This window comes from Narcine bancroftii, chromosome 7, assembly GCF_036971445.1.
Source record: "Narcine bancroftii isolate sNarBan1 chromosome 7, sNarBan1.hap1, whole genome shotgun sequence".
In the NCBI taxonomy this organism is placed as follows: Eukaryota; Metazoa; Chordata; class Chondrichthyes; order Torpediniformes; family Narcinidae; genus Narcine; species Narcine bancroftii.
In genome coordinates, this window is record NC_091475.1 from 79,248,004 (window position 1) to 79,260,400 (window position 12,397).

The 12,397-nt window shown below is 49.5% G+C and overlaps 1 protein-coding gene across 2 annotated transcripts in view; it reads left to right on the forward strand.

Annotated features, from left to right (window-relative positions):
- LOC138739055 (basic helix-loop-helix domain-containing protein USF3) overlaps positions 1-12,397 on the forward strand; it is a 31,032-nt gene extending 18,635 nt beyond the window's left edge. For both annotated transcript variants that reach the window (XM_069890461.1, XM_069890462.1), the window contains exon 6: positions 173-12,397. In XM_069890461.1, the coding sequence (XP_069746562.1) occupies positions 173-6,120 (5,948 nt within the window). In that variant the 3' untranslated portion in view covers positions 6,121-12,397. The remainder of the gene's footprint in view (positions 1-172) is intronic.

Here is a 12,397-nt window from a genome sequence, read left to right on the forward strand (position 1 = left end):
TTTGTTCTATCTTATATTGATTATATTGAGAAGAATTATACCAATTTTTGGCAGCATATCATTGCTTGTTGTGGCCTGGAAACCATCACTAGTCCTTCACCTTATTGGTATCATTGGAGCCACACAGATGCTCAAGTAGTTGTAGGGCTGATTTATTTGTCTTGTTCTGCAGGGGAAGAAATCGTCCGTCTACGAAGGCAGTTGGATGATCTACAGAAAGAAAATGATCGCTTTATGGAATTACTAAAAGCTAATGATATCTGCCTGCACGATGACCCTACGATTCACTGGAAGAGGAAATTTAAGAGTACCAAAGTCACCATGATTTCTCCCAACCAAACACAGGATGATGTACTCATGTACACAAATGGAAACCAACTGAATGGGAATTGCCAGCAGGCCACAGTACAGCGTTCACCAGAGCTAATTCTGAATACCCTGAAGAATACTGCTCAAGAAACATGTCTTGATATAATGATGCCAATGGCACTGCCTGATATCGGCCCAGTGGCAAATGGGGTTCCTCTTCAGACACCGATATCTCAGCAGGAAATTCCTGAATGCCTCCCTGCAGCTGAAACATCTTTGAACCCTACTTCATGCACCACCACCACCATGAGCACGGTACAAAGTATGCTGAATGTCTCCATCAACAGCTCTGGTCCAGTTCTTCTTCAGTGTCCCCTGAGCAGCTGTGCATCAACTCCTGCAGCCTGTCCCACAAGCACCTCTGCACAAATTGTGATGGAATGTTCCCAAGCCAGAATCAGACAGAGCATCTCTGAAGCTGCTGGTGGATGTCCTATGCCCAATGTTCCTGGAGTTTCTTCAAGCACTTGCCTTGCTTTGCCATTGCACCTGCAGCAGATGGGGACGATGTGCACAGGCATGGAGTGTCCCAGTGGGATGACACAGGAAATAACCAGCAGCCAGAGTTCTGAGTCGAAGTCAGCAAGGTGCCCAACTTCCCAAAGCCTGCAGAACGTGATGGCGGTAAGCGCTTGCCAAAATCTGCCCATGTTGGCACGCAGTTTGCCACCAACCTTCGAAGCTGGAACGATGTATAACAGCAGCCTGATGTTGTCTGGTCCTGCGGCCAGCTCGTGGACTGTGCCCTGCCCGCTGTCCACCAAAGCTTGTTCATCTGACTTGAGTAACCTCGGTGCTCTTACATGCATGACATTCGCAGGTAACACACGGACCACATGGACTACGTTGCAGTTGGCAGGCAACACTGTGCATCCTGTTAGCCAGGTGAGCTGCAGTGTTTTGCCCACCATGCTCAGTGAAAACGTCAACTCCAGAAACAGCTTGTCCACTTCCGATGCTGGACAGCCAGTTAATCATCTGGCTGCCGTTCCTTCGGCTTCTAGGGTGCCCTGCTCTGCCTACAGGCAGCTCAGCCAACAGCTGCCTGTTGGTCTCCAGACCTCCACACATCCTCACCCCCTGCAGCCCATTCTAGCCCAGCCATGTGTCCCAGCACCACCTGCTGCCAAGGTGGTATCTCTGATCCCCCCCTTACAGGTGATTCAAATGGGTCATCCCTCAGGGACAGCTGACCCTTCTTCCCCAAACAGCCAGAAGCTGATTATCCTGCAGCCAGCTAATCCCAGCTCCTCGGGGGTGGTGAGAGGGGCCGTGAACAGTCAGGCACAAGGGCAGCAGATCGTCATCATACAGGCGGCCAGTCAGAACGCAGTCTCTGTGGTCTCTGCTCAAGCCAGCAGCAGGGCTGCCCCCACCCTGGACGCCGGTCAGGGGGCATGCAGTGTGGTACCCAGTGCTCAGATGGTGGGAGGGAAGCACCTGGTGCACATCCTGCCTCGGCCTGTGCCTCCGCCTGTCTCCAGCTGGCAGACTGCCACCCATCAACAGCAGACCATCTCAGTCAATGGCCAGCTCTTCGCCCTTCAGCCAGTGAAGCAAGGCGGAGGCATGCACATTATCCAGCCCACTACCAGTGCAGATCCCAATACTAATGTGGCCCTCAATACATTTGGTGCCCTCACCAGCCTCAGTCAGAGTGTCTCCAAGATGGCAGTACCCAGAGCTTTGCCCCTGGAATGTTCCCAGACGACCAGTCCCTCGACCTCCAGTGGCCAGGTTATCCGCACCCCATCCACCACAGTTAGCAGCCCTAACTGCACCGGCCAGTCTTGCGCCAGCCATACAAGCAACCTGTTACCGCTCAAACCTCCCCACCTGGCTCCACTCACCCCCAAACCCAAGAAAACACAGAAGAAGCTGTCTTCAAAGCAAGGGCTATCCAGGAAGGCCACTGGGCCAGGACACAAACCACGGTCAGCCACCACTTGCAGCCACTCGGCCAGAACTAATCAGGGCAGTCCATACCAGTTGCTGTCAGCTGAGCAGGTGTCTCCAGCAGATGGGCTGTTGGCATCTCAGCACTCGTCCTTGTCCCAGCTGCCGTCCGCAGTGACCACTGCTACCGAGTCACCTGAAAAAACAGCCCCCAAACTCCCTGCCGGGGCGCCAGCTCCGCCTGCCTCCGAAGCGGCACCGCTCTGCCCAGAATCTCTGGCAGAAGCGAACGAAACGCCGGCGCCATCCGCAGCATCGACGGCTTCCTTGCCACGGGTGAACCTGGTCGGAGACGAGGCGAGCATTCCGATCGCAGTCCCGCAAGGACCAGGAGAGGCGGAGACGGGTAAGGACAGCGTCTCGGAGGGTTTGCCGGAGGAACCCGCTCCCTGTGCTACTCCTGGCATCCCCCGCGTCTCCCAACAGTTGGAATCTCTGGCAGCGGCTCAGCGTCAGGTATGCGCCGAAGCCAGCAAGTGGACGGAGGGAAAGACAGGCGGTCAGGGGACGGCCGTGCTCCCGGAATCGCCCGGCCAGTCACAACCGGAGGCCAGACCGAGCAGCGGAGAGTCCGAGCTGTGCCCCCCGGAGCCCGAGGCAACCCCTCTCAGTGCCCAGCGACAGACCGAGTCACCCATGTCCACCAGCTCGGCCAGTAGTCGCGGCTTCTCGGTGGCCTCTCTGTTGCCAGACAGTACGCGGCAAGACGGCGCCTTCAACGCCTGCGGGCTGACTGAGCACGGCGACATCGTGGCCCTCGCTGCCAGGGCCATTTTCGAGCAGGAGAGCCCGGGCAAGGGCGCAAGTCCGGAGACGGCGGGATGCGACGCTGGAACCAAATACCAGAAGACACCGTGCGGGGAAAAGGAGCCGTGTCCGAGTCTGCAACCAGACACCGGCCCCGGAGTGGAAGGCGGCAGTGCGAACGTGCAGGAGGCGGTGACCAATCTTGCCCCAGATCAGGGGCTGGCGACAGTGAGCGGCCGGAGCAGCGCCCGCGAACGGACCAGCGCGACGCTGGTGTGCCCCCCTCTTCCTACAACCACCCCAGCGGTGATCAACCAGGGTCACGGTTGCCAGCTTGCGGCCGACCTACCGAGCGCATCGACTACATTCCAGGAGCAGGCCGGTCTGTCGGGTGACTTCCCCACTATGGTTGAGCCGCAGAATGGCCTCACTTTGAAGCCGAACTCCGACGTTCGCAAGGATGCCACGAAGCGCAACGGGCCGGCCGACCACTTGATCTCCACCGCCAAGAGGCAGAAGCAGTGCCTTGATGGGAAGCCGGCCGTGGCCAGTACCTTGCCCGACCATCAGTGCGAGCGCGACCGGCCATTCACGTCTTCCAGTTCCTTGGCGCCGGCAGCCAGCGCAGGCCATAGCGAAAGCCTGGGCGCCTTGTTCGCGCCAGCCAACTTCCTGGGGCCCGGCCCCGTGGACACACTGAGAGTAGCCGAAGCTCATTGCGGCGGCCCAACGCGCTTCCAGGAGCCGGCGACACCATTAATGCAGCAGCATGGGATGGCGCAGACCAATGGCGTCCCGCTGGCACACGGACACTCCTACTACAAACACCCCCAGGGTCAGCTCCGCGAACGCCAGCTGCAGCACCAGATGCCCCACGTGGAGGGCCCGGCGCCAGCCCAGGGTCCGGGAGCGCCACAGTCCCGCACCGCCCAGCAAGATGCGCAACTGCAGAAGAAGCGAGGCTTGGTGCGTGCAGGCCAGGCGCCCTCGCTACCCCTACAACACAAGCAACACCCGGCGGGCGGCGGGCAGGCCCGCCACAAAGGCGGCCAGCAGCTGCTGCAGCAGCAGCCTCTCCCGCACCCGCACTTCGGCAATGTGCACCCAGAGAAGAGGTGCGAGAGCTCGGCGGCCGGCAGGAACCACCTAACGCAAGGTCTCCACGGCCCGGATCTCCTACACCAGGACAACGGGAGGAGCGGCCAGGGGCCCGGCGTATCCTCGGAGCAGATGGGCGGACACGCTCGCATCCAGAGGTTGCTGACCTCCAGATCGCTGGAGCAACAGATGGTTTCCAAAGCCAGCTCAGTGTCGCGACCCTCCGACATGCAATGCGCTCCCCACCGCCAGGAGAGGAACCGCATTTCCAGCTACTCGGCAGAAGCGCTCATCGGGAAGTCGTCCAGCGCGGAGTCCCGCATGGCCTTGCAGAGCCCGAGGGCCAGTCTGGAGCAGTCTGAGCTGCGGACTTACCTCGACTTATCCATGAACAAACCTTTGTCCGTGCATGGCCTGCAGCCCAAGCTCCCGCTTGACCACTGCATGACTACTGACGTGTCAGCATTGCCTGACTGCCCTCCATTTAAGGCCGGCGTGTCCGCACCGCCAGTCGGTAACTTTGATGTGCAGTCCTCCCGGGGCAGCGAGATGACTCACAGGGGAATCCAAGGCCACGGCTTCAGGTTTGCTCAGGGCGCCGGCGTAGACCGACAGGCTCGTCTGCCTTACCTCCCCATGCAAGGGATGTCGACGGCGGGCGGCGCGTCGCTGAGAGACAATGAGGGCTCTTGCCACCAGACTTTTATGCAAAGCCTCCTGCCCCCTCCACTGGGCGAGCAACTGGGCGGTGGACAGAGGCCGGGGCCGGAGCACGCCAGGAGCTCGCAATGCGCGCCGGGCGCCAGCATTGAATACCCCTGCGCGCCGGTCAGAGAAGCAGTGCATATCCGACGGGACGGCGAGGTGCAGAGTCGGGACAACTGTGAGCTGAGCCTGGGCGCGCTCGGACCCAGAAGCATCTCCTACCCCAACCCGTCCTCGGTGCCCGACATCCAGAGCAGAAACGGCAGCCCCAACGTGGCGGCGGCACAGAAAGCCCCGCTGAGGATGAACGAGAGCCAAGGCAACAAGTGTCACGGTAATTCGCACATCTCTAACATGCACGGAGGGGTGAGGCCGGTGCTGGCGCACGGTGCCGAGCGTGGTCACACCCTGCAGCACAGTTCCACGGTTGGCCAGAGAGCCCGGCACCCGACCCAGCCTAGCAAGCTTCGTCAGAGTGAGCGGGCGCGCTCGGGGAGCCACCGCAGCGTCGAGGCGTCGGAGCGCAGCCTGCAGCTGCCGCTGTCCACGGGCGGTGGGATGATCCTCGCCAGGCAGCAAGTCAGCACCACTCGCACCTCCAGCATCGTGCGCTTCGGCGCCGACAGCCAGCAAGTGCCGAACGAGAACCTCCCCACCGAGCAGCACTCGCTGTCCCAGAGCTTTGGCTTTCCCTTCATCGCCGAGGGAACCATGAACCCGCCCCTCAACGCTAACACCCCCTTCATCCCTCCGGTAACGCAGCCGGGCACAAACCGGACGCCCACCCTCCTCCCCGTGGAGCCGCAGAACCCGCTGCCTTCCTTCTACCCGCCCTACTCGCCGGCTCACCCCAACCTCTCCAATGACCTCTCCATTCCCTACTTCTCCAATCAGATCTTCACCAGCCCCAGCACGGAGAAAGCCAGCAACCCTTTCGGCTCCATCCTTTCGCCGCCCCGGCCAGTTGGCTTCCCACAGCCCAGTTTCCCCCTCCTCCCCGATATCCCGACAAGGCCCATGGCCAACAGCTCCAGCATCACGCCGCACCTGTCTAACTTCAACCTGACTGCCCTATTCCCCGAGATCGCCGCCGCGCCCCTGACGGCTGACACACCGGGGATGCCCATGTCACCTTTGTTGCCTTTAACCAACCCCGCCCTCAACGAAGTTTCCAAGCAGCACTCCAATAGATCGGCACACAACATAAGCCACATCCTCGGCCACGACGGCAGCTCGGCCGTGTAAAACCAGCTGCTAGACTCTGCTCCTCCTCCCAGCTGTAGGAGCCATCTTGCAGTCGGTGCAGCCCAGGAGTCCTTCCGAAAGCAGCAGATCCTTCCAAATGTACAAGATGCTGTGTGGTTCTGGTGATGGAAAGATCACTGGGCTGTAGGGATGTGTGTGAGGGATTGTCATGGGTGTCAGCGCCAGGTTACTGGCTCCCAACTTCAACAATGTACCAAAGTACCCCCATGCTGGTAGCAAAGACCTAGAAATTGCAGACTGATTAACACCTTGTATTCCTGATGTATGTTGCACTTTAATGGTTCAAATCATTTGTAGGTCTGAATGATTAAAGTGTAAATAGGTGAAGAGGGAAATTGGATTGTTTCAGCAACAATATTAGTTGGGTTTGATGTTTGGAGCAAGGAACAGGTTTGTAGTTTTGTTCCACCTACAGGTTGGCTCTTTGCTTATCAATACAGGAGCAAGAATAGATATTGAACTGAGGGTTCCATATTTTCTTTGATTCCCCGATTTATTACAATCCCTTTCTCAGTGGGGTAAATCCCTTCAAGAATTATGCCAACCAAATCAAATTTGCCTGAGTAAAGTGGATAATTTGACACCCTCCATTTCCCCCAGGTGCTCCCCATTATTAGGCAAAGGAGAAGCAATGGGTCATGTGGTGTTTATTTCATGGATGAAGGCCTAATTTTGCATGTTGTATAAAATATTTAAATAAAAAATATCTAGTTAATTTCCATATACATGTATTTTAGCTTGCCTTGTTGTAATATATATTTAATATATTCTGTGTTTTAATGGGAAGTAGCCCTCTTCCTCCCCCCCCCACCCCCCCCCCCCCCCCCCACTCTCTACAGGAACCTGGTTGAAATTTGTCTGACTGATCATTTAACATTTAAGTTAAAATGCCTTTTGTAGTCACAACTATCTATAAACATCAGCTTTTATCAGCATGGCTCACTGTTACTTTACAATTTGAGGCAGTGCATGCAGCAATGCCAGGAGGTACGACCACTTGAGCCTGGCTCTGATTGGGTGTTCCTAATTTTGGGATATATGTGGTACCTTGTACACCTAATTCCTTGGAGCAGAGTGCATAATAAATTAGTGTGTTCTTTCTTCACCTCTGTTGGAGCAGCAACTGTACTTCTTGATATGGGGAAGACGTGTGGCACTGATTACTAGTTTCTGCAGTGTTCCAACACAACTTAAAACCAAACAAAGTGTTGGAGGAATTCAGTACGAATAAAAGCATTGGATTTGATGCTTTGAATGCTAGACTAGGATTACAGCAGGGAAGTCTGCAGATGCTGGGATTGTAGCAAAATACACAAAAGTGCAGGAAACTCAGCATCGATAGGAAGTAAAGGGTAACAAATATTTTGGGCTGTGTTTAGCCTTGAAATGTTGTGATTAAAAATTCAGGAAAGCTTCTATTCATCAACATTGTACATAAAGAAATTAGCTCAGTGCTACAAAAGTTGAAGTTTGTGACAGTAAACCTATCACCCAGTTTTATTGCTTTTGAACAAAATATGCAAACCAGAGATTCTTCATTAATACATTTAATCTACAGTTTCAATCCCCACTAATTAAAAAAAATTAGTAATTTAATTAAAAAATGTAATAGCAGCAACTAGTTTAATCTTCTACACAGGTATTTGTGAATCAAGTCAATTTAGACATTTTTTTCACGTACACTCACTCCTGCATTTCCCTTTATTTATTTTATTTATTTAGACATACAGCACGGTAACGGGCCTTTTCGGCCCACGGGCCCATCCCACCCAATTAACCTACAACCCCAGTGTGTTTAGAAGGGTGGGAGGAAACTGGACCACCCGGAGGAAATCCTTGTAGACACTAACTCCTTACGGACAGCGCCGGATTTGAACCCAAGTTGCTGATGCTCTAACAGCATTGCGCTAACTGAGCCGCCCATTCATTTTAGAACTCTTGACTGCTTTGTGTACCAATATAAGCTACCTGTTGGGTAAATGAGCAAGTGCGAGAGAAAGTTTATGGTTCCATTGAGTCTTGCTGGGAAACTTGGAATCAACTAAAACAAAATGCATCTTGACTGATGGAACCAATGTAATAAAATTTACCATTTAAAATGCATTTTTCCTGAAGTGAAATAGTGACATTTTGTTCCTGTTGCATATGGATAAGGCTTTCCTGTAAACTTAATTTTACTGTACTAAAATTTGGCATTAATTCCATTGCAATGACTATTTATCTGTTGATGGTAGTTTGAGGTGAGGTTATGTGAGCTCCTAAAAAAAGAAATTTTGCCTTGTTAAACTGACAAATAAGCTGAGGAGCTGCCACTCAGTCTGTTTAACTGTAAATTACACCATTCTCAAATCTGCAAAATCGGGCATTAATATTGTAGATATCAAAAGATTACCAAAGGTCCTATTGGTAATCAACTTGTTAATAAAACCTAAAACTCGTCCCTCGTCACCCCCTGCATTTAAAGCAGCTTCTTTGTTGCATGCGTACCTCTCACCCCATCCTTCCATGAGAGTAATTTTCTTGCCCTTCCTCAAATCTTAATCCTCTAGCCTCTTGACCTGAACTTTATCTCATATGGCCATTGGGAAGATAGTAATTTGTAATAAAAGATGGAACAGGAGGAACCCTTTTCTAATGCACCTAATAGCTTGAATACGCCTGGGATGGTCTGATCTCGGAAGCTAAGCAAGTAAAGGACTAGTCGGTACTTGGAGGGGAGACCGCCTAGGATCACCAGGTGCTGTGAGGGGTGCTGGACAAGGTAGCAACTCTGTCTGGCTTTAAGTGGACAAAGGTTAAAGAATTTCATGTATGTTGCATTCTAAATGTAGTTTTTCGTGACATTGAAGGAACCTTTAGCTTTTAATGTTAACTGAATTACACTCAGGAATTTCAAGTCCCAAGGTGACATGTACTGGGATTTGGGTGGCCTATGAATCATAGTGGAAAAAGGCCTTTGACCCAACTTGCCCACACTGGCCAAAATCTCCCACCCAGACTAGCCCCACCTGCGTAACCTTGGCCCATTCTAAGCCCATTCTCTCCCTGTATCTGTCCAATGTTTCTGAAACATTGCAATAGTACCTGCCTCAACCAACTCAGACAACTTATTCCATAATCCCTCCACTCTGGTGGGGAGGTGGAGGAATACCCTCAGAATCCTATTAAATTGCTTCCCTCCCCCCCACCCCCTCCCCGCCCAATCTATGTTCGCTGGTTACCAATTCCGCTACTCTGGCCATAAGACTTTCACCTGATCTATTCCTCTCATGAATTTGAAGGGGGGGAGGGGTTGAAATTCATATAAAACATCTGACAGTGAATCAGTAACTAGCTTTGCATGCCTACTAATCTAAAAGAAAGTGACAAAGAAGAAAAGCAAACCTTTTCTAAAATGGTCACTACGAGGTGAAAAACTTGCCTCATGCTCACTGATAAAATATTGTTTTGACATTGCATAGAAAGAGACTGTTTAGGTCATTGTGACTCTGCCAACATTTTGGAAGAACTCTCCAATTAGACTTGCTTCCTGGCCTTTCCTAGTGGCTGAGTTCAATGTTCCCTTCATTGTCTTTTGAAAGTGCATCTGGAATCATGTTCCAGGTGCAACACCCCTTCCCCCCCAATTCCCACTGAATCTTAAAATCTGTACCTTCTGATTATTAGAACCCCTGCCAGTGGAAATTGTTTCTCAACTACATTCATATGAATTTGATAACTTTAAACCTGTAACACCCCTTTGCAGAATTTCACAACATTCATGTCCTTAGGATTAATAGTCTCTACTAACATTGATTGCTCCCTTTGGACAATTGAACCAGAATACCCTCTTTGGCTTTGTTCTTAAAAATGATTACAATCCTCATTTTACATCCATTCTTAGTTTTTATTCACCTGCTTCAGGCTGGCTTTGTGTAGCTTTTGGTCCTCTGCTTATGGTCTTCTGTTATGTGTCTGTCTTGTCTTGCCTGATGGCGAGCGGAGCCTTTACTGGCCTTGTTTCTATAACATCCACCTCGAACAATTTGCACTTCTTTAAGGGCTGTATCTTGGACAAAACCTTAATCTCTCTTCAAACACAGTTTCCAGTGTGGCACCCCTCTAGAACCCAACACACCTTTGGGCTTTTCTCCTTTAAACATGCACAGATAATAAGGGTCAGAATGCTTGCAATAATTTCCTTCCAGATATTGGGGCACCTTTTCTCGAAGCAAGGAAAGATGTCATTAGGCTTAAATGTTGCCAATGAGAACAGAATAAGGACCAGAAATAATGTTTAAGCTGCAATTTTTAAGCTGTCTTTTATACATAGAGTTTTTGTATGATAATACTTTGAGTATCACATGTTCTACAGCAAAACAAAACTCAATTGACCCAGAAAATAGAAGATACAATAGCCACAGCAAATATTTCTTGATCAAAGCTGGGAATTTCTCCAGAATTATGTTGAGTGAAGATACTGACATGTACATTTTATGCATAAGACTCACCAAATGAATTGTCGGTGAAATTTCCATTCTGAATGACAATCTCATCACTATATATAACATTTTAAAGATAAACAGTATTATGCTATTTCTATTAAAGGTCGTGTAAATTCCAATGTTTCCATCTAATTTGAACCAACACCCCCGACGGCTGAAGTAATAATGCTGTGACTGAGTTAATGATGTCCAGATATAATCAAATATTAGTCTAAGGAGACTACCTTTAAATAGTTTTTTTTAATAATTGTTGTCCGAGTTGAAAGATCTTCTTGTCGGGGAGGCATCACTCTCTATCCGGGGCACCCAACATCAGTATTGGTCAGGTGCAGCAGTGGTGGTGGAATATGCGTCAATCTAGTCTACCAAGAACATTTTATTGCTGATCTACCCTCCGCCTCTTTTAGTTTTCCTGTTTGAATGTCATCGTCCAATAGAAAGAGGGACTAATCCCATCTCACCTCAAGACCCAAAAGGCAAATGTTTCTGTCATCTGACCACCAAATATTGTTTGCAGTTGGGATGATGAGAAGTTAAAGGATAGCACTCGCTCTCCTGGTTCTAAACAGTTTTACCAGCTTGTGGTCTATAGACAGAAGATTGTTCAAGAATGACTTTTTCTCCAAGAACTGGTGTAGATAAATAACCTGTATTACTGGTTTCTGTGACTCTGTGTCCTTGAATATAACTCCTGCTGAATTGGATTTGGACTACCCACATTTTTTAGATTTGCAATATCACCATCATTCTGGTTCTCGCTTTTGTATATTTTTACTTATCAGCTACCAGCATTTCTGAATAGATGTGGCCAGTGAGAAATGTTCAGTACCTATGATCCAAATGATAATGGTCAAGTCTACACTTTTCATTGCAGTACTGGTTGTGCCAATGCAAGCTTATAGTTTAACACGTGAGAATTGCAAAAGCATCTATTCTGAGTTGTTTTCCTTCAGTTCAAAATCTCCTCCTTGTCCCTTCAAAAGTTTTCTGTGAAGGATTTTTGTCATTGAACTGTTTAAGCAAGTTTTGATATTCCACTGTCACTTGCTCATAATAGCAATAGAAAGGTGATCGATTGTGCCATGAATACCTACACTGATCTGAAAGAAACAAAACTAATTGAAAACAATGCTGTAAGAATAGACTATAACCTAAATCTAAGGTTTGCATTAAATTTGAGCTATTTGGTGCTTACAAAATATTCAGAGCTATAAGATGGGTTTAACATTCAAAAATATATTTTTTTAGCAGATGTTTTTGTGACCTTTAAATTTTTTTATTGTGCTGTTCAGGCAGGAGAATGTTTCAATAAAGCCTGCATCAAGGGGCTTTTATTTGTCCCTCACGATCTTTACAAGACAGGAATTGCCAGCAACTACGGTCTTTTCCTTTTAAAAATGATTAACTTTGGTTAAAAGATTTAAAACATTACCAATGTGAGTTCAAAGAGAAGTCAGGAAATTGTGTCGGGATTTGTTTTTGAGTTGAACTGAATTGACACTTGCACAATTGTACAGTGACATTTTTATTAGAGTGGTTGGTGTACACAATGCCTGTTACCCTTTCTGGTCTTTGGTGTCTACAACACTGAGGGCCCTGCCATGTTTAATAGATGGTAACCACTCTAACCTCCATGTCAATCAGGTTGTGAATATATTTAAATATTTCTAAAACTTGATTCTGTATGTATGCGATTTATGTTGATTTTATGGGGAAATTTTCTAATGTTTTTGTAAATATTTGTGAATAAACATTTGAATTTGGTTATAAAA